This window comes from Archocentrus centrarchus, chromosome 1 (assembly GCF_007364275.1).
Source record: "Archocentrus centrarchus isolate MPI-CPG fArcCen1 chromosome 1, fArcCen1, whole genome shotgun sequence".
In the NCBI taxonomy this organism is placed as follows: Eukaryota; Metazoa; Chordata; class Actinopteri; order Cichliformes; family Cichlidae; genus Archocentrus; species Archocentrus centrarchus.
This window is the reverse complement of record NC_044346.1, coordinates 30,298,034-30,325,445: the sequence shown is the minus strand read 5'-3', so window position 1 is coordinate 30,325,445 and position 27,412 is coordinate 30,298,034. Positions and strand designations below refer to the sequence as shown.

The following is a 27,412-nucleotide window of genomic DNA, read 5'->3' as shown; positions in this document are numbered from 1 at the left end:
GAAAAAAAGAATTTATTTGATCTGACCACTAAATTGCACATTAATACATTATTCAAAGATATACACTGTTATTGATTTTCTAATGTTTACTTGTTTCTTCAGAGAAGCGATAATATTTATCAGGACTGAACAGTTTCTCAACTGCTGCCGGGAAATTCTACGTGCGTGTTTGGGAAGAGGGTGGATAGACAGTGTACGGGAGGAGTGAGGTTAGAGGAGGTTAGAGGATAAAAGGAGGATGCTGCGGGGCCATAGTCTACTTTAGTAGCAGAAAAGGATCAGGATAATGAGGGGGCCTCTGCTGCTGCTGCTGCTGGCCGCTCTGGCCTTAGCTTCCCTGACTTCTCTGGCTGATGGAGCTCAGCTGTAAGTAGACCTGCAGTACTTCTACATATTCCCAGTGAGGTTGAATTAATTCATGAAAAACAAAGCTTTTTCTGTCAATGTTATTGACTTGGATGTGTGCAGAATGTTGCATTTTATTTTATTCATTTATTTTTATTTTATTATTGCATATATATATATATATATATATATTCACATTGTCGATTGAATAAGGAGGCATAGCTGGTATTTGAAAGATTGTGAATGAAGAAAAATTCAATCTAACTTTATTGCTAACTTCATTTTATTTGAATCTTGCGTAACGAGAAGCTGCAGCCAGGTCTGCAGTTTGTGTAACATAAGTCAAGGTAATCTGGTTTTTAAAGTGATGCCATGAAGTTGTCCTAAACTTTGTTCAGAGTTTGCACACTGGTGCATTACGCCAGACAAAGCAAACAGACTCCAGAGGCATTGTGACAAGACTTACTGATCTGGACCTTAATCAAGATAATCAATAAATCACTCATTGTGTTGAAAGTCCAGCCAGCAGCTCACAACCAGCCTGAATTTACCCGGAAAATGACAGCGCCGGTTGAACCTTTACGTGGGTTAAAGCATCCAGTATTTACACAGGCAACCTCTTTTTGTTGTCACTATGGCTCCTTGTCAAGCAAACAATCATACCGTATACTAGAGGGAACTTAACTCTCATTATGATGAAGGACAAAGTGGAAAAGGTAGCATCTACTAAAAATCATGAAAGTGTATATTTTAACACAAGCGATGATCTTCTCATGTTAACTAAACCTTAACTAAACCACAAGAGATTTAAAAAATTACAATAAAACTAAGGAAATGCCCTTTATACTAAAAAAAATGGCTAATAATACCAGTGACCAGTGAACAAACTGGTATCAGGCTGCATTGCAGTATTTAAATATAAAGTATTTAAAAATGTTTGTGAGCTTAAATTTGAGCAAACAAGCATTAAGATCAGCCTGACAATGAAGAATTCCCATGGAAAACACAGGAAGGTTACAAGATAATTAAAGAGGAGTAGATTTATTATATTTTCTTAATGGCTCCTTCTGCTTTCTCAAGGCCATAAAAAAAATAAATTGAAAATATATATTTATTCAAGGTTTACATGTAAAAACACTTGTGAAATACTTTTTGTAAAAGTATTAAGCCACAAAATCTTTATTAAAAAAAATTATTTAAAAAATGAGAATCTGTAAATTGTGTGTCAAGACACCAATTATTTTTGTCACAGTGTCTAAAATGCATAAAGTAATAAAGTAAAAACTGGTTTATTCATTAGTCAGTAACAGCATATATTTTTCTACACAGAGATTAGTACCTTTAACATCTCTCTCTGTCACCCCTGCTCTGCAGGCAAGTGATGTCTGCCCCCAACTTGTTGCGGGTGGGAACAGCAGAAAACGTCTTTGTGGAGTGTCAAGACTGCAGCGGAGGAGACCTTAGGGTTGACATCAATGTGATGAACCATCCAACCAAAACCAAAAGGCTGGCAACAACAGCTGTGACCCTTAACAGTGCAAATAACTTCCAGCAGCTTGGGAAAATAATGGTGATTAAAATACTCATTTACTTTATATGATACTGTTATTGTTATTATTTACAACCTTAAACAACACATGTTGAATCCAGAAATGCTCATCATTGAATATGCCACCCAACTCTTCACACACTCATGTCTCTTCATACTGGTTTCAGATCCCTGCTGGAGACTTCAGTAAAGATCCCAGCATGAAGCAGTATGTATACCTACAAGCTCAGTTCCCCGACCGATTGCTGGAGAAAGTCGTTATGGTGTCCTTCCAGTCTGGTTACATCTTCATTCAGACTGATAAGACCCTTTATACACCCAACAGCAAAGGTGAGTCCAGTGCTACCTCGTGACTGAGAAACACCCACCCTGTGAAAATATATTTAACACACTTTAGATTTTTAGTGGCGCATTCAATGAACATCAGACAAAATCCAGTCAGTGTTTTACTATAAAGTCTTCCCTTCCCTTCAGTTTATTTCAGGATGTTTGCACTGACACCCCAGATGGAGCCTGTAGAGAGGAACGATGAAGCCCAAACTGATGCTTCCATTGCCATTGAGTTTGTGGTAATGTGTTTTATTCTTTATGGGCTCAAATTTGAAAGTAATCTTATTTAATCAGCCATAACAGGGAAAGAAATTTCTTTCTGTGCAAATGAACAAAATAGCCAACACACATCAACTGTGTCCATTAAATCTTATATATTTGCACCTATAATTAGTCCCACTTGCTGTGAAAATAATGTTTGAAATTAATGTGCTGTCCAGGCTGTGGATAAACAACTTTGTAGTGCAGCATCAATTTGCAAAACTAAAAGCAGGTCTCGCTGTTAATGGTTGATTTTTTTTTTTTCCAGACACCTGATGGCATCGTTTTACCGCTTGATACATTCTCTCTAAAATCAGGTATCCACTCTGGAGAGTTCCAGCTTGGTGAAATTGTTAGGTGAGTATTTAATTTCAAATGAAATTCTATAAATTCATCATCATCATCATCATCATCATTATTATTATTATTATTATTAATAATAATAATAATAATAATAATAATAATAATAATAATAATATTGTCATTGGTGTTGTTATTTGTAGCTGTGTTTCACTGTGTGCACAGCTTTAATTTTGCACGGTGAACAGGTGATTTTCCTTTAAAAAAAATAACATCCTAAATAATTAAAGTGAATACAAGTGTATGTTATTACAAATATTTTTTACAATCAATCTTGCATAATATAAACTTACCGTATATACTTATATAATCAAGCCAATATAGTGGTTCGGCAGCTAACTATGTCTGAGTTCTTGGGCATTTGCACATTTTGCTATAGTTTTTTTTTTTTTGCTATAGTTTGTGTAGCATGAGCATGACATTTATACTGTGGACACCAAAAATTGCTGTAAAAATACTGGAACATTTTGTAATGTTCTTTTATAGTTGAATCCCATAGATGCTGATAACATCTAAATAACAAAATACTAATAGCAATCAAAGGTACATCCTTACAGTATACAACAAGCAAAAAATTTATTGTATTATACTGTAAAGCTTATATTCTCTAAAGGACAATGGTGTCCATTTTTTAGAAGCGTTCATCACATAGTACCCTGTTAAATAAAAGCTTTATATTGTCAAATCTAGCAAGAGTGCAGCTTAATTTAGGAGGGTGCTTTCCTTGTACGACTACATTCATTTGAAAATCTAAAGATAAACTCGAAAACAATAGATATGGCAAAGTAGGGATGTGACATGTAAAAGAAAATCATCCCAAAAGAGTATGAAAAGAAATGTGTTTCTTTAGATGGTCCATCCATCCATCCATCCATTTTCTTCCGCTTATCCGGGGCCGGGTCGCGGGGGCAGAAGCCTAAGCAGAGAAGCCCAAGCTTCCCTCTCCCCAGCCACCTCCTCCAGCTCATCCGGAGGGACCCCAAGGCGTTCCCAGGCCAGCCGAGATACATAATCTCTCCAGCGTGTCCTGGGTCTACCACGGGGCCTCTTCCCGGTGGGACATGCCCGGAACACCTCACCCAGGAGGCGGCCAGGAGGCATCCTAATCAGATGCCCGAGCCACCTCAACTGGCTCCTTTCGATGTGGAGGAGCAGCGGCTCTACTCTGAGCCCCTCCCGGATGGCCGCACTCCTCACCTTATCTCTAAGGGAGAGGCCAGCCACCCTTCGAAGGAAACTCATTTCTGCCGCTTGTATTCGCGATCTTATTCTTTCGGTCACTACCCAAAGCTCGTGACCATAGGTGAGGGTAGGAACGTAGATCGACCGGTAAATCGAGAGCCTCGCTTTTACGCTAAGCTCCCTCTTCACCACGACGGACCGGTGCAGCGTCCGCATCACTGCAGAAGCAGCCCCGATCCGCCTGTCGATCTCCCGTTCCCTTCGCCCATCACTCGTGAACAAGACCCCGAGATACTTAAACTCCTCCACTTGAGGCAAGAACTCGTTCCTGAGCCGGAGATGGCACTCCACCCTTTTCCGGCTGAGGACCATGGCCTCAGACTTAGAGGTGCTGATTCTCATGCCAGCCGCTTCACACTCGGCTGCGAACCGTTCCACTGCGAGCTGGAGGCCACCCCCTGATGAAGCCAACAGAACCGCATCATCTGCAAAAAGCAGAGATGAGACTCTGAGGCCACCAAGGAAGAAGCCTTCCGCCACCTGGCTACGCCTAGAAATTCTGTCCATAAAAATTATGATGGTCCTTTCTGTAAATCACTATACATGAGATCCTTTGTGTAGAATTATTGAAATATGTGTGTGTGTGTGTGTGTGTGTGTGTGTGTGTGTGTGTGTGTGTGTGTGTGTGTGTGTGTGTGTGTGTGTGTGTGTGTGTGTGTGTGTGTGTGTGCGCGCGCGTGCGTGTGTGTGTGTGTGTAGCACTGGAGTGTGGAAGGTGGTGGCCAAGTTCCACAGCAACCCACAGCAAACCTATTCTGCAGAGTTCGAGGTCAAAGAGTACGGTGAGTGTCCCATTATCTGTACTGTACCTGCACAACATTTATTTACTGTCTACTAAAAATTTCAGGTTTTGAATTTGCATTACTGATAACAACTTGAACTCGACAGAGAATCTTTTAATCTTTCAGTTCTTCCCAGTTTTGAGGTAAAACTGACACCAGTATCTAAATTCTTCTATGTGGACAGCCGAGACCTCACCATCAACATCAAAGCTACGTATGTAATGGCTTTGTGGATTTAAGTAATATGATGTGATCCTTTATTGTTACATTTTGACAAGGCTTCAAAATGGGAGTTCACAAATGTGCCTTTATTTTGCATTTTAAGGTATCTGTTTGGTGAAGACGTGGATGGAACAGCCTATGTGGTATTTGGGGTTATCAAAAAGGACCAAAGTAAGCAGAGCTTTCCAGAGTCTCTTCAAAGAGTGCCGGTGAGCCCATATTTATTCTCAAGATTTACCATGTCCATAAAAAGTAATGCTGACATAAGAGTTTAAATACAGCCTGCTGCTCACAAACTGTATTACTGTGCCATTACTGTACAGCATATATTCACATGTATAATTTTATCATGCTGCATTAGATTGAAGCCGGTGAAGGAGTGGTGGTACTGAAAAGGGAGCACATTACAAGGGCTGAGAATAACATCAATAACCTTGTGGGGGGCGCCATATTTGTATCTGTCAGTGTGCTGACGGAGAGTGGTAAGAAAGAAAGACTGTCTTTTTGTGCCTGTTCAGAATATTTGCATTTCTCTGTATTATTGTAGGGCTGTTACCTTGTTGTGATTTGGTGCTATATAAATAAAACTCAATTCAGTTAAAAACATACTGGTAATCAGTTTTTGTGTGCCTATAATTATGTTTCTGCATCCTGTCACAGGTAGTGAAATGGTGGAAGCTGAACTGAGAGGTATCCAGATTGTCACATCACCGTATACCATCCACTTCAAACGAACTCCAAAATATTTCAAGCCAGGAATGTCCTTCGATGTTGCGGTAAGGCACAAATTTACATTTCCATAGTCTGATATCATATTACGCTTTGAAAACTTAATTTTGATGCATCATTAGTTCCAATGTAGAATTCAAATCATAATTTGTAGTGCACACTTTTTGGTTAAGTATATTTTTTTCTGGTGTCAGGTTGAAGTCTTAAATCCTGATGAAACTCCAGCAGAACGTGTTCCAGTAGTAGTTAATCCTGGTGCGGTCAGGGGGATCACTGCAGCTAATGGCATGGCACGGCTTACCATCAATACCGGGGGAAATGACCAACAGCTGATAATCACTGTAAGGATGGATGGATAAATAGATTTTGACGTCAGCTGATATTTGTTGAGAAACACTGCTCCTTTTATACTGTCTATTAATGAATAATTGTTTTCTTCAGTACTGCTAACTACACACTGAGTACTGTAACTGCCGTTTTATTGACATCTGAATGCAGGGACACACAACAGGGATGAAAAGGAGAAAACAGATGTTTTAGCAGGAGCAGGAAGTAACTGCCTCTGTGGAAGAACTCCAGGCAGAGTCACATGAAAAATGAACTTGCTTGATAGTATTTTTATTAAACTGCATATCAGATTTATCTACTCATTAACTGAAGGTTCCTGCATGCTATTTCAGATCGTTCTGGCCCACTTTAACCCTTGCTTACATATATACTGTACCCAAGTGACGAAGATAATTTTCCACCCCTTGCTACAATAACATAGTATAGGTTATTACTTTATTATCACTTATATTAACTTGTTGCTTATGCTTAGTCTGGCTTATGTGTGTGCGCCTTTAATTACAGGCAAAGACCAATGATCCTATACTCACAGACGACAGACAAGCTTCAGCAGAGATGAGGGCTAATCCATACAGGAGCAACAGCAACAGTTTTATCCATATAGGTAAGAAAAATCCTGAAGAATCATTGCATACAAGTAAAGTGTAAAAATGTAATGGTAGGTAGAAGTGGAAATGTACTGGGTGAAACATTCACTAAAATAAATCTGTTCAATTTATTGCTCTTATTGAAACATGTCTAATTTGCAGGCATGGATACAGCCGAGCTGACATTAGGAGACAACCTAAAAATCAACCTCAATCTCAACAAGCCATCAGGTCAAAATCAAGATATCACTTATCTCGTAAGAAATGTTTTTTGTTTATTTATTTAGCACATATGTAACTATTTTTGCTGTGGCCCAACAATCAGTCCTGTACATATATATGTACTTGAGGTATTAAGTACTGATGTGTAAATCTGTTTCCCCAGATCCAGAGCAGAGGTCAGGTAGTGAAATATGGCCGTTACAATGCAAGAGGCCAACAACTGATTTCCCTGATTGAACCAATCACCAAAGAAATGCTGCCATCGTTCCGGATCATAGCTTACTACCATCCAAGTCCTACTGAAGTGGTATCAGACTCTGTTTGGGTGGATGTAAAAGACACCTGCATGGGCACTGTAAGAGACTCAACAGAGATGTGGAAGAGCGAATCTTGGACAGATAAAATGCACAGATGTTACGCATTTCTACAGCAGAGCATATATTTTAACATGTACAAATCTGCATGTCACACCTTTAGCTGAAACTGGAGTCAGCAAGACCTGCTGCAGTCTATGAACCTCGCAAGATGCTTAGTCTGAAAATCACAGGAGATCCAGAAGCCACAGTGGGACTGGTTGCAGTTGACAAAGGCGTCTACGTCCTGAACAACAAGCACCGCCTGACACAGAAAAAGGCAACTATTATTTTAGCAGTATTATTTTTCTAAGTATTGCATACACTCCAAAAACTTGAATCTAAATGTGAATCCTATGTGAGGGTGAATTTAATGTATTGTACCTGTTTATTTTCAGGCCTACTTTTTAATAGACTTGTGAACCGTGCTTGTGTCACATCAGCCACATGCAAGTCCTCTTAAATTTGCTGTTACACAATGTCTGTTTGACTTACATCCTGTATGTGTTTGTATTTCTAACATGCAGGTGTGGGACATAGTAGAAAAGTATGACACAGGCTGCACCCCAGGTGGAGGAAAGGACAGTATGAGTGTCTTCTTTGATGCTGGGCTGTTGTTTGAGACAAACACTGCTTCTGGGACTGCATATAGACAAGGTGACAATATTTTACTCAACAGAATACCCTAATTTCTCCCCCATGGTCTAATGGGGTTGCAAGTGTACTTTTCACTCTGCAAAATCTACTTTTCTTTAGGCTTCAGTGTTGTATCCTTGAAGAATGTTGGGGTTTCCTGTTCCATTAGAGTTCAAACACTCTATTTTCTAGTGGTTTGCTGCTGATCAATTTTTAAATATAACTTTTTCACTTTGTTTTGTGATGGTGACAAAAATTTCAGCAACAGATCTTAATCTGTGGGCATGTAAAACTAATATTATCTGCTTTTATATGCCAAATAGTTTTGGTTTTATATGCCCACTAGACATATTTTAGATTATGCTTTCATCATATTTTTGCTGAAAAGACAAAGGAACACAACTTTGAGGCATTTTCATTTCACCAATCACTGCTGATCTTTTAGGTATATATATTTTTAAATTAATTATTAAAACATTATTTCTGTCATGTTTCTAGAGTCCAACAAATATGATGTGTCATTTTCTTCATATTAAAGTAACAAAAACCAAGTTCAGACTCAGGCCTGTTGGTAGATTTTATCTCTGTTGCATTTTACAGAAATGAAATGTGAGCCCGCTAACAGGAAGAAACGTAACGCTGCTACACTGGACGTCAGAACCAGCTTATGTAAGAATCCCTGCTCTAAATAAATAAACATTTAAATCCTTTTTTCCCCTTCACATATCACTGTTTTTATTTTTGTCAGGCTATGTGTTAGAGAAAAGATGAAAATGTGAAAAGATGAAAATCGTTACTTTAGCTTTTGACATCATTACAATCATTTGTATTTATTAAAAAAAAAAACATGTTTACAACAATATTTGGAACTTTACAGTGAATCGTTCTTCTTATCCTTCTACAAACTTCTTTCTTTCCAGTAAAAAATTATACAGACCAATTAGAAAGTGAGTGCTGTTTGGATGGCATGAGGGAAACCCCCCTTTCATACACCTGTGAGGTACGCAGCGAGTACATTGTGGATGGTCCAACCTGTCGTGATGCTTTCCTGCACTGCTGCAAGGCAGTGGAAAATCTTCGAGCAGAGAAGAGGGAGGAAAAACTCAAGCTGGCTCGCAGTAAGTGACAGACACAAGAGATGGTCGGTGGTTATCTATAACTATACGTTTGTCATAAAACTTAAAATGATATAATTTTTCCTCAAAATTCAGGTGAGGGAGAAGACAACAGTTTCATGGACAGCACTGATATTATTACTCGCACCAATTTCCCTGAAAGTTGGCTGTGGTCAGATATTAAACTGCCACCTTGCCCAGGAAACGCACCTAACTGGTGAGTCATGTGCAAACTTTACGCACACACACAAATGAACTGATAAATTAATTAATTAAAGCAGTAACATTTAAGCTACCCCTCAAACTGTTAATACTTTTCTGTGTTTCAGTGCCACGACATCAGCTGAGAAAAGGGTTCCTTTGCAAGATTCAATCACAACCTGGCAGTTCACTGCCATTGGTCTGTCAAGAACTCACGGTGAGGATTCAGTGATAAAAATAGGACTTTTATCTGTCCCTCACTTCACATACAGGTGCTGCTCATAAAATTAAAATATCATGAAAAGGTTGCTTTATTTCAGTAATTCCATTCAAAAAGTGAAACTTGTATATTATATTTATTCATTACACACAGACTGATATATTTCAAATGTTTGTTTCTTTTAATTTTGATGATTATAACTGAGAACTAATGAAAACCCCAAATTCAGTATCTCAGAAAATTAGAATATTACTTAAGACCAATACAAAAAAAGGATTTTTAGAAATGTTGGCCAACTGAAAAGTATGAACATGAAAAGTATGAGCATGTACAGCACTCAATAATTAGTTGGGGCTCCTTTTGCATGGATTACTGCAGAAATGCGGCGTGGCATGGAGTCGATCAGTCTGTGGCACTGCTCAGGTGTTATGAGAGCTCTGATAGTGGCCTTCAGCTCTTTTGAATTGTTGGCTCTGGCATGTCACATCTTCCTCTTCACAATACTCCATAGATTTTCTACAGGGTTATGGTCAGGCGAGTTTGCTGGCCAATTAAGAACAGGGATACCATGGTCCTTAAAGCAGGTCCTGGTAGCTTTGGCACTGTGTGCAGATGCCAAGTCCTGTAGGAAAATGAAATCTGCATCTCCATAAAGTTGGTCAGCAGCAGGAAGCATGAAGTACTCTAAAACTTCCTGGTAGACGGCTGTGTTGACCTTGGACCTCAGAAAACACAGTGGACCAACACCAGCAGATGACATGGCACCCCAAACCACCACCGACTGTGGAAACTTTACACTGGACCTCAAGCCATGTGGATTCTGTGCCTCTCCTCTCTTCCTCCAAACTCTGGGACCTTGATATCCAAAGAAAACGCAAAATTTACTTTGATCAGAGAACATAACCTTGGAGCACTCAGCAGCAGTCCAGTCCTTTTTCTCTTTGGCCCAGGCGAGACGCTTCTGATGGTGTCTCTTGTTCAAGAGTGGCTTGACACAAGGAATGCGACAACTGAAACCCATGCCTTGCATACGTCTGTGCATGGAGGTTCTTGAAGCAGCTGCAGTCCACTCTTTGTGAATCTCCCCCACATTTTTGAATGTGTTTTGTTTCACAGTCCTCTCCAGGGTGCAGTTATCCCTATTGCTTGTACACTTTTTTCTACCACATCTTTTCCTTCCCTTCACCTCTCTATTAATGTGCTTGAACACAGAGCTCTGTGAACAGCCAGCCTCTTTAGCAATGACCTTTTGTGTCTTGCCCTCCTTGTGCAAGGTGTCAAAGGTCATCTTTTGCACAAGTGTCAAGTCAGCAGTCTGATTGTGTAGCCTACAGAACTAGACTGAGAGACCATTTAAAGGCCTTTGCAGGTGTTTTGAGTTAATTAGCTAATTAGAGTGTGGCACCAGGTGTCTTCAATATGAACCTTTTCACAATATTCTAATTTTCTGTGATACTGAATTTGGGGTTTTCATTAGTTGTCAGTTATAATAATCAAAATTAAAATAAATAAACATTTGAAATATATCAGTCTGTGTGTAATGAATGAATATAATATACAAGTTTCACTTTTTGAATGGAATTACTGAAATAAACCAACTTTTTCATGATATTCTAATTTTATGACCAGCACCTGTATATACTTATACCGTCCATCTGTCCATGAGGTTTTATCTTTCAGGCTATAGAATCCAAAACCACAAAACATTGAGCCATGAAATTAGACATATGTGTTCTTTGCTTTTCAAAGATGTGCAACATGATATCCATCCATCCATCCATTCATCCATCTGGGCAAAATAGCTTTCAAGATGTCTGCTGAAGGGTTTTCTGTTATGAAATGAGCCTGTAATGTTATTTAAACCTCTAAATTTAGCTCATATTTTTATTGATGACAGGAGGATATCCCCACCACTGATGTTCTTTTCTTCTTTTTCACTGTTTTCTGCATCTTTTCTTTAAGGAATCTGTGTTGGCGATCCATTTGAGGTCATTGTCAGGAAGGATTTCTTCATTGATCTCAGGCTGCCTTATTCTGCTGTCCGTGGAGAACAAATAGAAATTAAAGCAATCCTCCACAACTACAGCCCTGATGTAATTACTGTAAGTACAGAACAACAGTAATTACTTGCCTGAAACACAGTGCTGTTCATGTGTCATCTTGTGCAGTTTATTATTTGCATTGCAGCTTTGTGTTCTCAAAATCATTCACTTTTTGGGGTCATTACATTTCCTCAAATAAGGCTGGATTATCATTGTTGGTTTATCATCAACTAAAACTTATGAGTATGATCACTTTTTCATGTTGTCTATTAATTTTCTATAAATAAGGAAGTACTGAAAATGCCAAAAGTGAGGACTGAGGACTTTATAGGATCTTTATATTCTTCATTTTTGAACCAACAGACATCTTAGTCTTCTCTTCCATCTTTGTCCTTTTTTAAAGGCACGTGTGGAGTTGTTTGAGGAGGCACACGTGTGCAGCTCAGCCTCCAAACGTGGGAAGTATACTCAGCTGGTCACCGTTGGGGCCCAGACTACACGATCGGTACCCTTCATCATTATTCCCATGAAAGAGGGAGAGCGGCGCATTGAGGTTAAAGCAGCTGTCAGGGACTCATTTCTCAACGACGGAGTCATGAAGAAGCTGCGGGTGGTGGTAAGAGAAGCAGTTTTGCTATTTGCATGTCGCAAAATATGTCTGTTATCAATTCCCTTTTAAACAAAGCTCTGTTTTCTCATCTGAAGGTAAACAGGCCTCCCAAAACTGTAGAAATGATCCTTTAAGGTTGTTGTTTGTTGAGGTTTAGGCACAAAACAGGAGCAAGAATCAAGAATCTGACTCAGTCCCAGGCCACACGTCAGACTGATAATTTTGTATGTATTGATTAGGGCTTTCACTACATGATTATCATTGCTAAAAGAATTTCCTTTTAATAATCATATCATAATGATATTTTGTGTAGAAACTATAAAAATAATGTTCAAAAATAATGTTTCATTACGTATAATAAAAAGTAGGTAACAGTTTAGGTCAAATTTAAATAGATCTGACTTTGTTTGTGCTGTCAGTTCAAAACGGTAACAAACTGTTTTCTCTGTGTTAAGTCAGTAAAGCAGATACTTTGTGGGACTTATTTTAATGCAAATTTACATAGAAGAGTAGAAACATTAAGTCCAGTTATTTCAGGCTCTGGGATGTACTGGATGTAACAGCTGGATCTCACTGTCATTGCTTTGGATGTTGGAGAAATAGACACATACAAAGACCTCAGAAGCTTTATGAATGCTCAAAATGTTATAGATTTATTTCCTGCTCTTTCTCTGGCTACTTTGCTTCTCTTTGCTTTTGGGGTGCTCTGAACTAATGTTAGCTGTTACATTAAAATGTACTGCAGTTTGATGCTCTTTCTTAACTGTACAAACTATGTCACATTTATTCATGCTGGCTTATTTATTTTTACTGTCTTTCTTGGAAGAGAAAATATTGAATCACATTCTATTATCTGTTAATGATTTAGAATGTTTGTCTGTTTTCCAGCCTGAAGGTGTACTGGTTAAACAGCCACAGATCATAACTCTAGATCCTGTTAAGAAAGGAGAAAGTAAGTTTATCCATTAAAAAGCTTCATTATAATTAAGTCATATATCCTTGTTTTTCATGTAATCACTGATCTCCTGACTTCAACATTTGTTCTCTCTTTAGATGGTGTACAGAAGGAAGTTCTCAACAGTAGAATTCCCAAGAGCACTTTGGTTCCAAACACACCTACTAGCACACAGATCTCTGTGACAGGTGAGAGGTATTTAATATTTGGGCCATTTATGTGATCCAATGCCTGTAGCACCCTGAACCATGTACTGGTGTACATTGTTATTGTTCTCATTGGGAACTGACTACCTCAATGGTTATTGTAAAGCTTTGCTTTGTAAAGTTTAACTGATTTATACTATTTTATTTTTAATGCCTATGCATACAGGGAGAGAACAATTGCCTCATCTGCTGGAGAACGCCATTAGTGGTACCTCAATGGGTTCTCTAATCACACAACCAGCAGGCTGTGGAGAGCAGAACATGATCAGAATGACCCTGCCTGTTATTGCAACCTTGTATTTAGACAGAACCAACCAGTGGGAAACTGTGGGCTTTGGGAAACGCAATGAAGCCCTCCAACATATAAAAACTGGTAGGCTGTCACATAGGCACCATAGATTGTTTGTTTCTGGATAAACACATGAGAATCAGTGAAAAGTTGAATAGCAGTAAGTAAAAAGTTTGCTGTTTGTTTGTTTGTTTGTTTTTTGTTTCATCAAGGCTACACAAACGAGTTGGCCTACCGTAAAGCAGATGGGTCTTTTGCTGCATTTATGTCCCGCCCAACTAGCACCTGGTGAGGCACCTATGAACATACATTTATTCATACAGTAATTTGCACATTCTGCTTTAATTTCAGATTTTGCACTGTATTTTATGGACAAAAAAATTAAACTAAGTTTACTATTGTTCCCCCTCCTCTCTATAAGGCTGACTGCCTATGTCGCCAAGGTGTTTGCAATGGCCCATAATCTGATTGCAATACAAAGTAATGTGATCTGTGATGCTGTCAAGTATCTGATTCTGAAAGGACAACAACCTGATGGCGTTTTTAAAGAATTTACAGCTGTAATCCATGGAGCGATGACTGTGAGTGCAGTGATTTTATTAACACCAGTTCTTCATCTGTACTTAAAATAGAAACATAACTAAAGGTGACACCAGTTCCATACAACTACCTATCACCTTTTATAGTAATAACATTTATATATGTTTGTGTGTGTATCCGTAGGGTGATGTGGCCGGCTTAGATTCAGATGCCTCCATGACAGCCTTCTGCCTCATTGCCATGCAGGAATCACGTGGAATATGTTCTGAGACAGTCAATGTGAGTATCTCACCTGAATGCAAGGTTTGCTCTTTGTACATCACCACTTTTATTTCATTTGCTTTACTTGCAATTGTATTACAGTGTAGAGCTGGTTACTCATTATCAAGTGTATTATAGAGACAGATGTGAGATCTCACAAAATTTGACATCAATAATTAACTATATGTTCAAAATTTCAATCAGTAGCTTTGTATTTTTTAAATTTTTTATTTAGAAACTGCTCTTAGAACAACAAGCACTCCAAGTGCACAAACCTCCTCAGATGCAGCTCACTCTCTAGGCAGTATTTACTTTTAAGGGAATAGTTTTGTATTTTCTATCTAAACATTATATATGAGTAGGTAATGGATAATAGGTATTGATTCGTAAAACACTGGACATGAATAACTGAAGCTTATCATATAATATTAGTATATTATAACTAACTAGGCAGCTCATTCTTCTCTTGACAACACTTTCTATAAAGATATAACACATTTTGGGGTCAACTTGAAAGAAAAGCAGATGTGAAATGTAAAAGTGAGATCAGAGGTCACGTGTGACGTGATATTTGGATGGAAACTATAATGTCATATTTGCAATCTCCATATACTGGTATCATTTCCTAAATGTTGCCAATACAATCAAAGGCAACAGAATTTTAAACATTTACTAAACATTTGACATTATTTGACCATGAATTAGAGGTCAGAGGTCAAATGTGACATATTTTAAATGTTCACATTACACACCACACTTACAAGAATCATAGTTTCTAACTCATAAAGTTATTTGTAAATTTTCAACCAATAAATCTTTAAGTTGACCTTGAAGATGTTGGCGCAATAAAATCAGGATTCTACTTTAGTAAAGTTCATTGGGCTTACTGGACAGTCATCCATAATAAACAGCAGGGTGGACTTGTCATGTAAGTTATAAGGAGCGTGCAAATATTAAACAACGATATAATACAGTGCACATTATTTGAAAGTGCCATAATATGCATAAAAGGCTTTCTGAGGATTACTTCTTTCAGCCTTCAGAGTAGCAGTTGGTTATGCCTGTAAGCAGAAAACTAGTTATCAGGACATGTGATGAGGTACTTGACAAAGATTACTTGGTATTACACTTGCACAGAAAAATTAAACCACACAGCAGCTAAAACAGACAGAATTGAAGTAATCTCACCAACATTTTGCTGTTCTTTAGTTAGCTCTGTATTAAGATGTTGTAAATTATAGATTGATAAGAACTGCACCTCTCTGTGTCTTTGATATACCAACACCTTGTTTATGCTGCATTGCTTAAATACTGGCTGATCCAAGTCCTAATTTTCACTTTCTTAATTAATGAGACTCATGAGGCTCATAAGAGGAAGCAGAACAAACATGCGCCAACATTCCTAGACAGGAGTTAATGTTATGGCTTTTTATGGTCTGTTTGGTTCTCCTATTGCTCATCCTCCTTTCTTCCTTTTCCATCTGCCCAGAGTCTGCCAGGCAGTATAGAAAAAGCAGTGGGTTACCTGGAGAAGCGCCTGCCCAGCCTCACCAACCCCTATGCTGTGGCAATGACATCATATGCACTGGCCAATGAAAACAAACTGAACAAAGAGATCCTCTACAAGTTTGCTTCCCCAGGTTTGTTCACACATATATATTTTTGACATATAGCTTTAGACCAGTAGAGACTGTAAATGTTTACAAGCCCCTTTATTATAATAAAGTAACTGATCATTAGAGTTTGGAGGAAAACTAAAAGTTGATGGGAAAACTCTAAAAAAAGAAAACTGTAGTAAATAAATATATGTTTAAGGTATTTTTTTTCCAACTGTCTCACTTAAATGAATGGACTGGTATTTTCTGACATTTCTAGTATTAAAAGAACTACTATTATTACTAATTAATTACTAATTACTATTATTTTCAAAGTGCTTTCACTTATTGTGTCATGCTTTCATATAGGACATATAAACATACAGTGCCTAACAAATTTATTAGGCCACCACCCAATGTAACATTTTTGCCCTAAATCAACAGTATTGGTAATTACAAAAATCATTTTTATGCTTCTTTAAAGGTCAATCCACCAGTATGTACCAGCTCTTTAATTGAAATGTTATTTTTAAATACAATTATTTTTATTCATGAATTTTCAAATTCACTGTTTGACACAGAAGCAGAAAGAGCAGTATAGTAAAGCACATTGTTATTATTTATTCAAGATGCCAGATTACAGTTGTTTTCTTTCTAATAGAATGTGATTGGTTGAATGTTATGCTTGATTAATTTCTCACTGCTCAGAGAAGTCGATTGTGCTATAATTTTTAGCGTTGAATGGCTTTGTGACAGATTTCTAAAATATTTGTGTTTTCTAGTTTTTATGGCATGTGGTTAATAAATTTAAGCTCTGTGTGCACAAACAAGCTAAGGGCTAAAGCCCAAAAAATGTTTATGTTAACAAACAAACCCTTAACTTTACACTCTCACTCAAAGCTCAGTGTCTGAATGTTTGTGTCTGTTATAGTGATAATGTCTACAATGACAGCCTTGTATTTTTTTTTCACTATTTCCACATTATTATTTTAATAGTAGGGACTGACTAGATTTACTGATGTGGGCTTGTTTAAGATATATTGTAGTAACAAAAAATGCATTTGTGTGTTTGTGTCTTTCAGCGCTTTCTCACTGGCCTGTACCTAGGGGACATATTTACACCCTGGAGGCCACAGCTTATGCTCTTCTCGCTCTTGTCAAGACCCAGGTGAGCATGCCCAACTTATACAAGCAACGAGTCATCTGTCATTCATATGTCTTTAAAATTTTATAGGTTTTGGACACAAAAATCAAATGAAGAAAATAATTTCTTCATTTAGTGTTGAGTCACTAATACAAATTAAAAAATAATAATGATTTATACAGCCTGTTCATGAACCATGAAATGCATTGCTGACCTTTTGTTATTTATATATTTTTTGTGACTGTTTTCTTTCATCAGGCAAGTTTAATTATACCTTAATAAAAAACAAAAAACAGATTCCAAAGCCTAAAACTCTAAGGCACCTTTGAAAACTGTTAACCATAACAAGAAATTTTATATATTCTTCATAATTTGTAACTCTACCCTTGTCTTGTCCTGTTTAATAAAGAACTTTGAAGATGCCAGACCTGTTGTGAGATGGTTCAACCAACAACAGAAGGTGGGCGGAGGATATGGATCAACTCAGGTAACACCAAACTTCATGTCAGTCAAGATACCTCCCTTTTTTAATACGTATTATCTCATTTTATAACTTTTGTATTTCTTTATCTCCCTCACCTTTTCCCCACCAGGCTACTATAATGGTCTATCAGGCTGTAGCAGAGTACTGGATCAATGCTCAAGAACCAAACTATGATCTGAATGTGGACATCAAGTTGCCAGGAAGGTCAGCGCCTGACAAGTTCAACTTCAACAAGGATAACCACTATGCCACAAGAACATCTAAAGTGAGAGCACGCTCTTTTACAAACACAAAGTCACCGTGTAAAGGGAATTCAAATTTATCTATGTGGAAAAATGTCCTCTAGAAGGGACAAGAGTCAGTGCCACAACATGCAACTTAGGATGAAATACTAAAAAACAAAAAAAAAAAATGCCTTTAGGTGGATAAAAATATTAGATTTCACTGTTACAATGGATTATAGTGTCATTCCATATCCAGGTAGCTAATGTTAGGTATATCAACAAGCTACTGTAGTTAGAAACTTGACTTGCAAGTAATGTTTATTATAACTTTCTGAATGATCTACATAACACAAAACACTTTGCACTGTTTGGGGTTATTACAGAAAAAGTGCCTTACACACTGGTTACTTTTTGAAAAAGTGTAGCAAAAAAAATAGCAATTTATACCACTCATCATTAACTCAATGCCAACAGCAAAGCACCTAAAAATAAATGACCAAAATAACTGAAAGGCTTCACAGCCTCAAAACCACAATACAGCCAATGACCGTGAGTAAATCTCACTACTACTAGTGTTTCTGTTTTAGTATATCAGCTATTCTCAACACAGTAGCACTAAAAACACAGCAATCAAAACTAAGATGTCAACCACTACATGAGATTTATGTGAAACTGATAAGTGAGACAGGATCCTATGAGGGGCCATTAGGGACATTATTACTGACACGCGCTCACACACCTGAAACCCGCTCGCGCACACTACTGAAACGTGCTCAAACACACTACTGAAACATGCTCTACTACTGAAACGCGCTCACACACCTGAAACGCGCTCGCGTACACACCTGAAACACTCTCACACACACTTGAAATTGTATCACTTCTTGTTCCTGTTTCAGAGCACAGTGTTTTGCTGTCTGTTAGCTGTTATATCTGTATAACTCGATTTATCTGGATAATAACATATTTTAGTGTAATCTTAACCTACTTTAAATAGCATATTCTTTGCTGAATCACCTGTATTCACATTATTGACTTTATTTGTTTTTAGAAATTCGCTAGCTTAGCGCAGCTAGTAGCTTAGCTCTTAGCCGACTCACTAGCAGCATGGCTTCTTCTCCTGTCCCTCCTGCACTTTCCTGCTTTGGGTGTCACATGTTTAGTTACTCCTCGGCCTCCTTTAGCAGTAACGGTACTTGTAATAAAATATAGTCTGTTTGTAGCTCTGGAGGCCAGGCTTTCTGAACTGGAGACTCTGCTCCGCACCCTGGAAAATCCTATATCTAGCCAGGCCCCTGTAGCGGGTGCGGACCATGGTAGCTTAGCCGCTGTTAACTCCCCCCCAGCAGATCCCGAGCAGCAGGGAAAACAGGCCGGCTGGGTGACTGTGAAGAGGAAGCGTAGTCCTAAGCAGAAGCCCGGGGTACACCACCAACCTGTTCACATCTCTAACCGTTTTTCTCCACTCTGCGACACACCCGCCGAGGAACAAACTCTGGTTATTGGCGACTCTGTTTTGAGAAACGTGAAGCTAGAGACACCAGCGACCATAGTCAAATGTCTTCCAGGGGCCAGAGCAGGCGACATTCATGGAAATTTGAAACTGCTGGCTAAGGCTAATCGTAGATTTGGTAAGATCGTTATTCACGCAGTAATGACACCCGGTTACACCAATCGGAGGTCACTAAAATTAATATTGAGTCGGTGTGTAACTTTGCAAAAACAATGTCGGACTCTGTAGTTTTCTCTGGGCCCCTCCCCAATCAGACCAGGAGCGACATGTTTAGCTGCATGTTCTCCTTGAATCGCTGGCTGTCTGAGTGGTGTCCAAAAAATGACCTAGGCTTCATAGATAATTGGCAAAGTTTCTGGGGAAAACCTGGTCTTGTTAGGAGAGACGGCATCCATCCCACTTTGGATGGAGCAGCTCTCATTTCTAGAAATCTGGCCAAATTTATTAACCCTCCTAAAACCTGACTACCCAGGGTTGAGACCAGGAAGCAGAGTTGCAGTCTTACACTCCTCTCTGCAGCTTCTCTCCTCCTGCCATCCCCCCAAAACCCCATCCCCATAGAGTCGGTGCCTGCTCCCAGACCACCAAAAAACAAAGCTAAAATCAGCAAAAAACTATTTAAGCATAAAAATTCAAAAACAATAAATAATACAGCTTCATCAACTGCACCAAAAAATAAAACAATTAAATGTGGATTGTTAAACATTAGGTCTCTCTCTTCCAAGTCCCTGTTAGTAAATGATTTAATAATTGATCAACGTATTGATTTATTCTGCCTTACAGAAACCTGGTTACAGCAGGATGAATATGTTAGTTTAAATGAATCAACACCCCCGAGTCACAGTAACTGTCAGAATGCTCGAAGCACAGGTCGAGGAGGAGGATTAGCTGCAATCTTCAATTCCAGCTTATTAATTAATCAAAGACCCAGACAAAGTTTTCATTCTTTTGAAAGCCTGACTCTTAGTCTTGTCCATCCTAATTGGGAAAATCAAAAACATGTTTTATTTGTTATTATCTATTGTCCACCTGGTCCTTACTCAGAGTTTCTGTCTGATTTCTCAGACTTTTTATCTGATTTAGTGCTCAGTTCAGATAAAATAATTATAGTGGGTGATTTCAACATCCATGTAGATGCTGAGAATGACAGCCTCAACACTGCATTTAATCTATTGTTAGATTCAATTGGCTTCTCTCAAAATGTAAAGGAGCCCACCCACCACTTTAATCATACTCTGGATCTTGTCCTAACATATGGCATGGAAACTGAAGACTTAACAGTATTCCCTGAAAGCCCCCTCCTGTCTGATCATTTCTTAGTAACATTTACATTTACTTTAATGGATTACACATCAGTGGGGAATAAGTTTTATTACAGTAGAAGTCTTTCTGAAAGTGCTGTAACTAAGTTTAAGGATCTAATTCCTTCACTGTTATGCTCTTCAGTGCCATGTGCCAACACAGTACAGAGCAGCTACCTAAACTCTGCTCCCAGTGAGGTCGATTATCTCGTCAATAGTTTTACATCCTCACTGCGTATAACTTTGGATACTGTGGCTCCTCTGAAAAGGAAAGCTTCAAATCAGAAGTGCCTGACTCCGTGGTATAATTCACAAACGCACAGCTTAAAGCAGATAACCCGAAAGCTGGAGAGGGAATGGCGTCTCACTAAATTAGAATCATTTAGCCTGGAAAAAGAGTTTGTTGCTCTATAAAAAAGCCCTCCGTAAAGCTAGGACATCTTACTATTCATCATTAATTGAAGAAAATAAGAACAACCCCAGGTTTCTTTTCAGCACTGTAGCCAGGCTGACAAAGAGTCAGAGCTCTGTAGAGCCGAGTATTCCTTTCACGTTAACTAGTAGTGACTTCATGGATTTCTTTACAAATAAAATTTTAGACATTAGAGAAAAAATTATTCATAACCATCTCAAAGATTATTCTTCATGTTCGGCTGCTTTCAGCACTGCTGGTATTTGTTTAGACTCTTTTGCTCCAGTTGATCTTTCTGAGTTAACTTCAATAGTTACTTCCTCCAAACCAGCAACATGTTTGTTAGATCCCATTCCTACTAGACTGTTCAAATAAGTCTTTCCAATTATTGATGCTTCTATCTTAAAAATGATCAATCTGTCTTTATTAGTTGGCTATGTACCACAGACCTTCAAGGTGGCTGTTATTAAACCTCTACTTAAAAAGCCATCACTTGACCCAGCTGTCTTAGCTAATTATAGGCCAATCTCCAACCTTCCTTTTCTCTCAAAGATTCTTGAAAGAGTAGTTGTAAAACAGCTAACTGATCATCTGCAGAGGAACAGTTTATTTGAAGAGTTTCAGTCAGGTTTCAGAATTCATCACAGTACAGAAACAGCATTAGTGAAGGTTACAAATGATCTTCTTATGGCTTCTGACAGTGGACTCATCTCTCTGCTTGCCCTGCTAGACCTGAGTGTAGCACCTGATACTGTTGACCATAATATTTTATTACAGAGGTTAGAGCATACTATAGGTATTAAAGGTACTGCACTGCAGTGGTTTGAATCATATTTATCTAATAGACTCCAATTTGTTCATGTAAATAGGGAGTGTTCTTCACACACCAAGGTCAGTTATGGAGTTGCACAGGGTTCTGTGCTAGGACCAATTCTATTTACATTATACATGCTTCCCTTAGGCAGTATTATTAGAAAGCACTGCATCAATTTTCATTGTTATGCAGATGATACTCAGCTTTACCTATCAATGAAGCTAGATGACGCACATCAATTAGTTAAACTGCAGGAATGTCTTAAAGACATTAAGGCCTGGATGACCTCTAATTTCCTGCTTCTAAATTCACATAAAACTGAAATTCTTGTACTTGGCCCCACAAATCTTAGAAACATGGTGTCTAACCAGATACATACTCTGGATGGCATTACTTTGGCCTCCAGTAACACTGTGAGAAATCTTGGAGTCATTTTTGACCAGGATATGTCCTTCAATGCACATATTAAACAAATATGTAGGACCGCTTTTTTGCATTTGCGCAATATTTCTAAAATTAGAAACATCCTTTCTCTGACTGATGCTGAAAAGCTAATTCATGCATTTATTACTTCTAGGGTGGACTATTGTAATTCATTATTATCAGGCTGTCCTAAAAGCTCCCTGAAAAGCCTTCAGCTGATCCAAAATGCTTCAGCTAGAGTACTGACAGGGACTAGAAAGAGAGCATATTTCTCCCATATTGGCTTCTGTTCATTGGCTCCCTGTTAAATCTAGAATAGAATTTAAAATTCTTCTCCTCACATACAAGGTCTTGAATAATCAGGCACCATCTTATCTCAAAGACCTCATAGTACCATATCACCCAAATAGAGCACTTCGCTCTCAGACTGCTGGCTCACTTGTGGTTCCTAGGATACTCAAGAGTAGAATGGGAGGCAGAGCCTTCAGCTTTCAGGCGCCTCTTCTGTGGAACCAGCTTCCAGCTTGGATTCGGGAGACAGACACCCTCTCTATTTTTAAGATTAGGCTTAAAACTTTCCTTTATGATAAAGCTTATAGTTAGGGCTGGATCAGGTGACCCTGAACCATCCCTTAGTTATGCTGCTATGGGCCTAGTCTGCTGGGGGGTTCACATAATGCACTGTTTCTTTTCATTCCCCTTATTTACTTTGTTTATACTCCACTCTGCATTTAATCATTAATTGATATTAATCTCTGGCTCTCTTCCACAGCATGTCTTTTCTCTCCCCTCAGCCCAACCGGTCGCGGCAGATGACTGCCCCTCCCTGAGCCTGGTTCTGCTGGAGGTTTCTTCCTGTTAAAAGGGAGTTTTTCCTTCCCACTGTCGCCAAGTGCTTGCTCATAGGGGGTCGTTTTGACTGTTGGGTTTTCTCTGTATTATTGTAGGGTCTTTACCCACAATACAAAGCGCCTTGAGGCGACAGTTTGTTGTGATTTGGCGCTATATTTATAAAATTGAATTGAATTGAATTGAACTTGAAAACCAAGTTTTCGTGTAAACAGGTGTTTGGTGTCAAAAGGAAGGCGTTTCAGGTGAACAGGAAGGTGGCTGAGGAAAAAAAAGCACTTCAAAATAGGGATGCAATGATTAGTTGACATTGTCGGCAATAATCGACAATAAAAATACTTGATGACGAAATTAACTTTTGTTAACAGTTGTTTTTTATTACTGGTTTTTTTTAAACGGAGTGAGACATCTTCCTGTCCCTCTATCTCTGGCGAGTAGTTATGTTCAATACCATAGATTTCCTCTCCGATCCAATACTGAGTAAAATTCAAGCTGGTATTAGTGATACTGATCTGATACCGATATTTTGTGCAAAAACACCTAAAAAAAAGTGGTGTCATTCAAATCTCGGCTTCATAAAGAACACAAAATATCACTTTCATTTATTTATTTTAAACTCAGAAGTACATGGAGGTAGTAGCCTCATTTATTACTCATTCACAGATCATGTCTTAGCTATTTGTGGAGCTGAAAAAGCTCCACGTATGACTTCTTGCATCTGAGTGAGCAGCAGCCGTACACTGCACTTAGGCATTATATCTTTACACATTATTGGCAGGACCCACAGGGTGCCACAAACGACACATGGGATGTGATAGCGATGGCAACATTGCAAATCACGCTCTCACATCACTTATCTCCAAGAAATTTGATTGGTTATGAAATTGGAGCAATTTTAGCATTTTCAAAGCAGTCCCTGTCAGACAAGGCAATAAAGATGAAGAGTCAGAAGATTTCACTGGAACTGACAGAAATCTTGCTGTTAGGCCTCCTTTGCAAAAAAAGACAACCTTGGGTTTATCCTTTATTACCTATTTCCTATTATATAGGAAAGTCAACCACAGCAAAAATGATCCTTTCCTCCATGTTGAAAGTGGTTGCAAACTTCAGCGTGTAGCATACTCTCCGCTCATTGGTTGCGTCGCCTGCCCACGTGTGGACATCTACCTATATGAAAACACAAAATTTCACATGCACAAATTTGGCCGGTCGCTTGGCGGGAGGAGCGCAAGCGATTGTCGCCTTATCGCACAAACTCCATAGGAAATGAATGAGAGGGGGCAACGTGGCTCCCCGTGTGTCAAGCCCATTACACACTTACCAGGTGGAAGAAAAAGTGCAAACAGGAAGTTATTTTGGCTAAAAAGGAAGGCATTTCAGTAGTGTGTGTGAGAGCGTTTCAGTAGTGTGTGTGACAGCATTTCAGTAACAATGTCCCTAATGGCCCCTCATAGCATCCCAGTCCTCCTGCTGATGCTTTAGGTTATCCACTTCATAAAAACTTAGTTCTGTGTTTGTCTTTTTGCTAATGCGTCTCACCACTAACAACGTTTTAGGCCTTTTTCATTTTGTCCTTACAGATGGAATTGATGAGGAGATTCAGTGCACTGTAAATTCAATGATATTTTCCACCTCCAGCCTGGGTGGGAACCAGATGAACTCTGTTCTCTATTTTTGAATAGTTTTCTCATCTCTGTGTGTTTGTGCATATTAATCTCAAAAGGTTAATGATATAAACCAGGACATCTCAGTGACTGCTAGCGGAACAGGAGAAGCAACAGTGACAGTAAGTAATCTGTTTATTTTAATGTATCATTTTAGAGTCTTAGACAAGACTTTTTTAATCTTATGAGAAGAATATTACCAAGACTGGTGCCTATTTGTTTAAAATATACTTTTGTCTATGCAATAGTTGGTGTCACTGTATTACGCTAAGCCCAAAGAAAAGGAGAGTGACTGCCAGGACTTTACCCTCTCAGTAGAACTCCAACCAGGTAATCTGATCTTATCTATTTGTTTTCAGTAAATCTGTTTGCCTCAGTTTTTTAAATTTGTTCATATACTTTTTTTTTTCTTTTGCTTTGTTCCTCTAGAGACAGAAGAAAATACATACAAGCTTAGAATACAGGTTAGGTAAGTACAATATACGCTACACTCCTGCTAGTCTAAAAATAGAGCTGACTTTGTGCATATTTTGTTTTGTTTTTTGATCAAGTGCCTTGCTTTGTTCCCATCTGTTCTGTTGTCATTTTGATCAGTCTGCCCATTCTCTCCACAGGTATAACAACAGGGATCGTGATGCAGGCATGTCAATCCTAGATATTGGCTTGCTAACTGGCTTTGCTGCTGAAACTAAAGACCTGGATTTGGTGAGAAGAGATATGCACATTAAGTAGAGTTACAGTTATAAGTGTTTATGTTTAAGAGCAACAAGACCTGTTAATGCTTAAAACTTGTCTTACAATGGTGTGTGTTTATGTGTGGGTGTAGTTGTCTAAAGGACGTGGCCGCACCATAGCAAAATATGAGATGAACAAAGTCCTGTCAGAAAGAGGCTCACTCATCATTTACATGGACAAGGTTAGCCACTCACACTAGTCTTCATATCCCCCTTTTTCCTTTGCCCTGACGTTTATTTATGCTTTTTCACTTTTTTTGTATTTCACGTCACAGGTTTCTCACACACGAAATGAGGAAATTGCCTTTAGGATCAAACAGGAAATGGCAGTGGGCGTCTTACAACCCGCAGCTGTGTCTGTCTATGAATACTATGAACGTGAGTCTCAGAAACATGCCACCTTTGTAAGAGTTAAGATTTTTTTGTTTGCTGCCAGTCAGTCTGAGCAGAGACACTATGCCATTGTATGTGATCAATATACATATTTAGTTCTCTCTCATTTGGCCCCAAAATAATTTTCCAATGCTTTCTCTTTCCCATTGTAGAAACACGTTGTGTGAAATTCTACCATCCACAGAGGGAGGCTGGCAAACTACTGCAGCTCTGTAGAGATAATATATGCACATGTGCTGAAGGTAAACATGATTATGTGCAGGGCAAGTGGGGGGTATTTCTCTTAACTGTCCTGGGAATGCTTCTACATCCCCCTGGATGAACTGAAGGAAATGGCTGGAGAAAGAGAGACTTCTCTTTCTCCAGCCTCTTTCTCCAGGCTTCTTTGCTTAGGCTGCTGTCCCCATGACCTGGCCCCAGATAAGTGGAAGAAAACGGATGGATGGGGTATACAAACCTGTCAAAACAGTTCACAGTTTGAGCACACCTGATCTCCTCTGAGCTTGGAAGCTAAGTAGGATTAGTACTGGATGGGAGACCAATGGGGGCTAACAGATGGCATTTGGCTTGACTGTATCTCAGGAGGAAGAGCGTGTCACCTGCTGATCGGAAAGTTTATAGTTCAAGCCAAGCCAAGTTTATTTATAGAGCACTTTAAAAACAGCCACCACTGACCAAAGTGCTGTACATAAAACACATTTGGACAAGAGAAAATTAAAATTTACAAAGATAAAAGATTTAAAAATTACACACAAATAAACAACTATAAAATGCATAATTTATCCTAACAATAAATCAATAAAATAATACACACCAATAAAACAACTATAAAATGCATAATTTATTCAATTTTATTTATATAGCGCCAAATTACAACAAACTGTCGCCTCAAGGTGCTTTGTATTGCGGGTAAAGACCCTACAATAATACAGAGAAAACCCAACAGTCAAAAACGACCCCCTATGAGCAGCACCAGGCTACAGTGGGAAGTAAAAACTCCCTTTTAACAGGAAGAAACCTCCAGCAGAACCAGGCTCAGGGAGGGGCAGTCATCTGCCGCGACCGGTTGGGCTGAGGGGAGAGAAAAGACATGCTGTGGAAGAAAGCCAGAGATTAATATCGATTAATGATTAAATGCAGAGTGGAGTATAAACAAAGTAAATAAGGTGAATGAAAAGAAACAGTCTATTGTGGGAACCCCCCCAGCAGCCTAGGCCTATAGCAGCATAACTAAGGGATGGTTCAGGGTCACCTGATCCAGCCCTAACTATAAGCTTGATCAAAAAGGAAAGTTTTAAGCGTAATCTTAAAAATAGAGAGGGTGTCTGTCTCCCGAATCCAAGCTGGAAGCTGTTCCACAGAAGAGGCGCCTGAAAGCTGAAGGCTCTGCCTCCCATTCTACTCTTAAGTATCCTAGGAACCACAAGTAAGCCAGCAGTCTGAGAGCGAAGTGCTCT

At 38.8% G+C, this 27,412-nt stretch overlaps 1 protein-coding gene across 1 annotated transcript in view; it reads left to right on the top strand.

Annotated features, from left to right (window-relative positions):
- Nucleotides 1-219: 219 nt before the first annotated feature.
- Nucleotides 220-27,412, top strand: part of LOC115782468 (complement C3-like) — a 38,916-nt gene continuing 11,723 nt past the window's right edge. Inside the window, exons 1-39 of the mRNA XM_030733051.1 lie at nucleotides 220-366; nucleotides 1,720-1,915; nucleotides 2,062-2,224; nucleotides 2,369-2,463; nucleotides 2,754-2,842; nucleotides 4,787-4,869; nucleotides 4,996-5,083; nucleotides 5,195-5,300; nucleotides 5,453-5,573; nucleotides 5,752-5,867; nucleotides 6,015-6,161; nucleotides 6,673-6,772; nucleotides 6,918-7,012; nucleotides 7,141-7,332; nucleotides 7,455-7,610; nucleotides 7,858-7,987; nucleotides 8,567-8,635; nucleotides 8,887-9,084; nucleotides 9,178-9,298; nucleotides 9,411-9,499; nucleotides 11,465-11,604; nucleotides 11,948-12,160; nucleotides 13,043-13,106; nucleotides 13,208-13,297; nucleotides 13,482-13,688; nucleotides 13,817-13,892; nucleotides 14,026-14,185; nucleotides 14,328-14,423; nucleotides 15,895-16,045; nucleotides 17,083-17,168; nucleotides 17,554-17,631; nucleotides 17,738-17,893; nucleotides 24,888-24,950; nucleotides 25,077-25,158; nucleotides 25,258-25,297; nucleotides 25,443-25,533; nucleotides 25,655-25,744; nucleotides 25,838-25,940; nucleotides 26,108-26,197. Coding sequence (XP_030588911.1) covers nucleotides 287-366; nucleotides 1,720-1,915; nucleotides 2,062-2,224; nucleotides 2,369-2,463; nucleotides 2,754-2,842; nucleotides 4,787-4,869; nucleotides 4,996-5,083; nucleotides 5,195-5,300; nucleotides 5,453-5,573; nucleotides 5,752-5,867; nucleotides 6,015-6,161; nucleotides 6,673-6,772; nucleotides 6,918-7,012; nucleotides 7,141-7,332; nucleotides 7,455-7,610; nucleotides 7,858-7,987; nucleotides 8,567-8,635; nucleotides 8,887-9,084; nucleotides 9,178-9,298; nucleotides 9,411-9,499; nucleotides 11,465-11,604; nucleotides 11,948-12,160; nucleotides 13,043-13,106; nucleotides 13,208-13,297; nucleotides 13,482-13,688; nucleotides 13,817-13,892; nucleotides 14,026-14,185; nucleotides 14,328-14,423; nucleotides 15,895-16,045; nucleotides 17,083-17,168; nucleotides 17,554-17,631; nucleotides 17,738-17,893; nucleotides 24,888-24,950; nucleotides 25,077-25,158; nucleotides 25,258-25,297; nucleotides 25,443-25,533; nucleotides 25,655-25,744; nucleotides 25,838-25,940; nucleotides 26,108-26,197 — 4,510 coding nt within the window. The 5' untranslated portion in view covers nucleotides 220-286. The remainder of the gene's footprint in view (nucleotides 367-1,719; nucleotides 1,916-2,061; nucleotides 2,225-2,368; nucleotides 2,464-2,753; nucleotides 2,843-4,786; nucleotides 4,870-4,995; nucleotides 5,084-5,194; nucleotides 5,301-5,452; nucleotides 5,574-5,751; nucleotides 5,868-6,014; nucleotides 6,162-6,672; nucleotides 6,773-6,917; nucleotides 7,013-7,140; nucleotides 7,333-7,454; nucleotides 7,611-7,857; nucleotides 7,988-8,566; nucleotides 8,636-8,886; nucleotides 9,085-9,177; nucleotides 9,299-9,410; nucleotides 9,500-11,464; nucleotides 11,605-11,947; nucleotides 12,161-13,042; nucleotides 13,107-13,207; nucleotides 13,298-13,481; nucleotides 13,689-13,816; nucleotides 13,893-14,025; nucleotides 14,186-14,327; nucleotides 14,424-15,894; nucleotides 16,046-17,082; nucleotides 17,169-17,553; nucleotides 17,632-17,737; nucleotides 17,894-24,887; nucleotides 24,951-25,076; nucleotides 25,159-25,257; nucleotides 25,298-25,442; nucleotides 25,534-25,654; nucleotides 25,745-25,837; nucleotides 25,941-26,107; nucleotides 26,198-27,412) is intronic.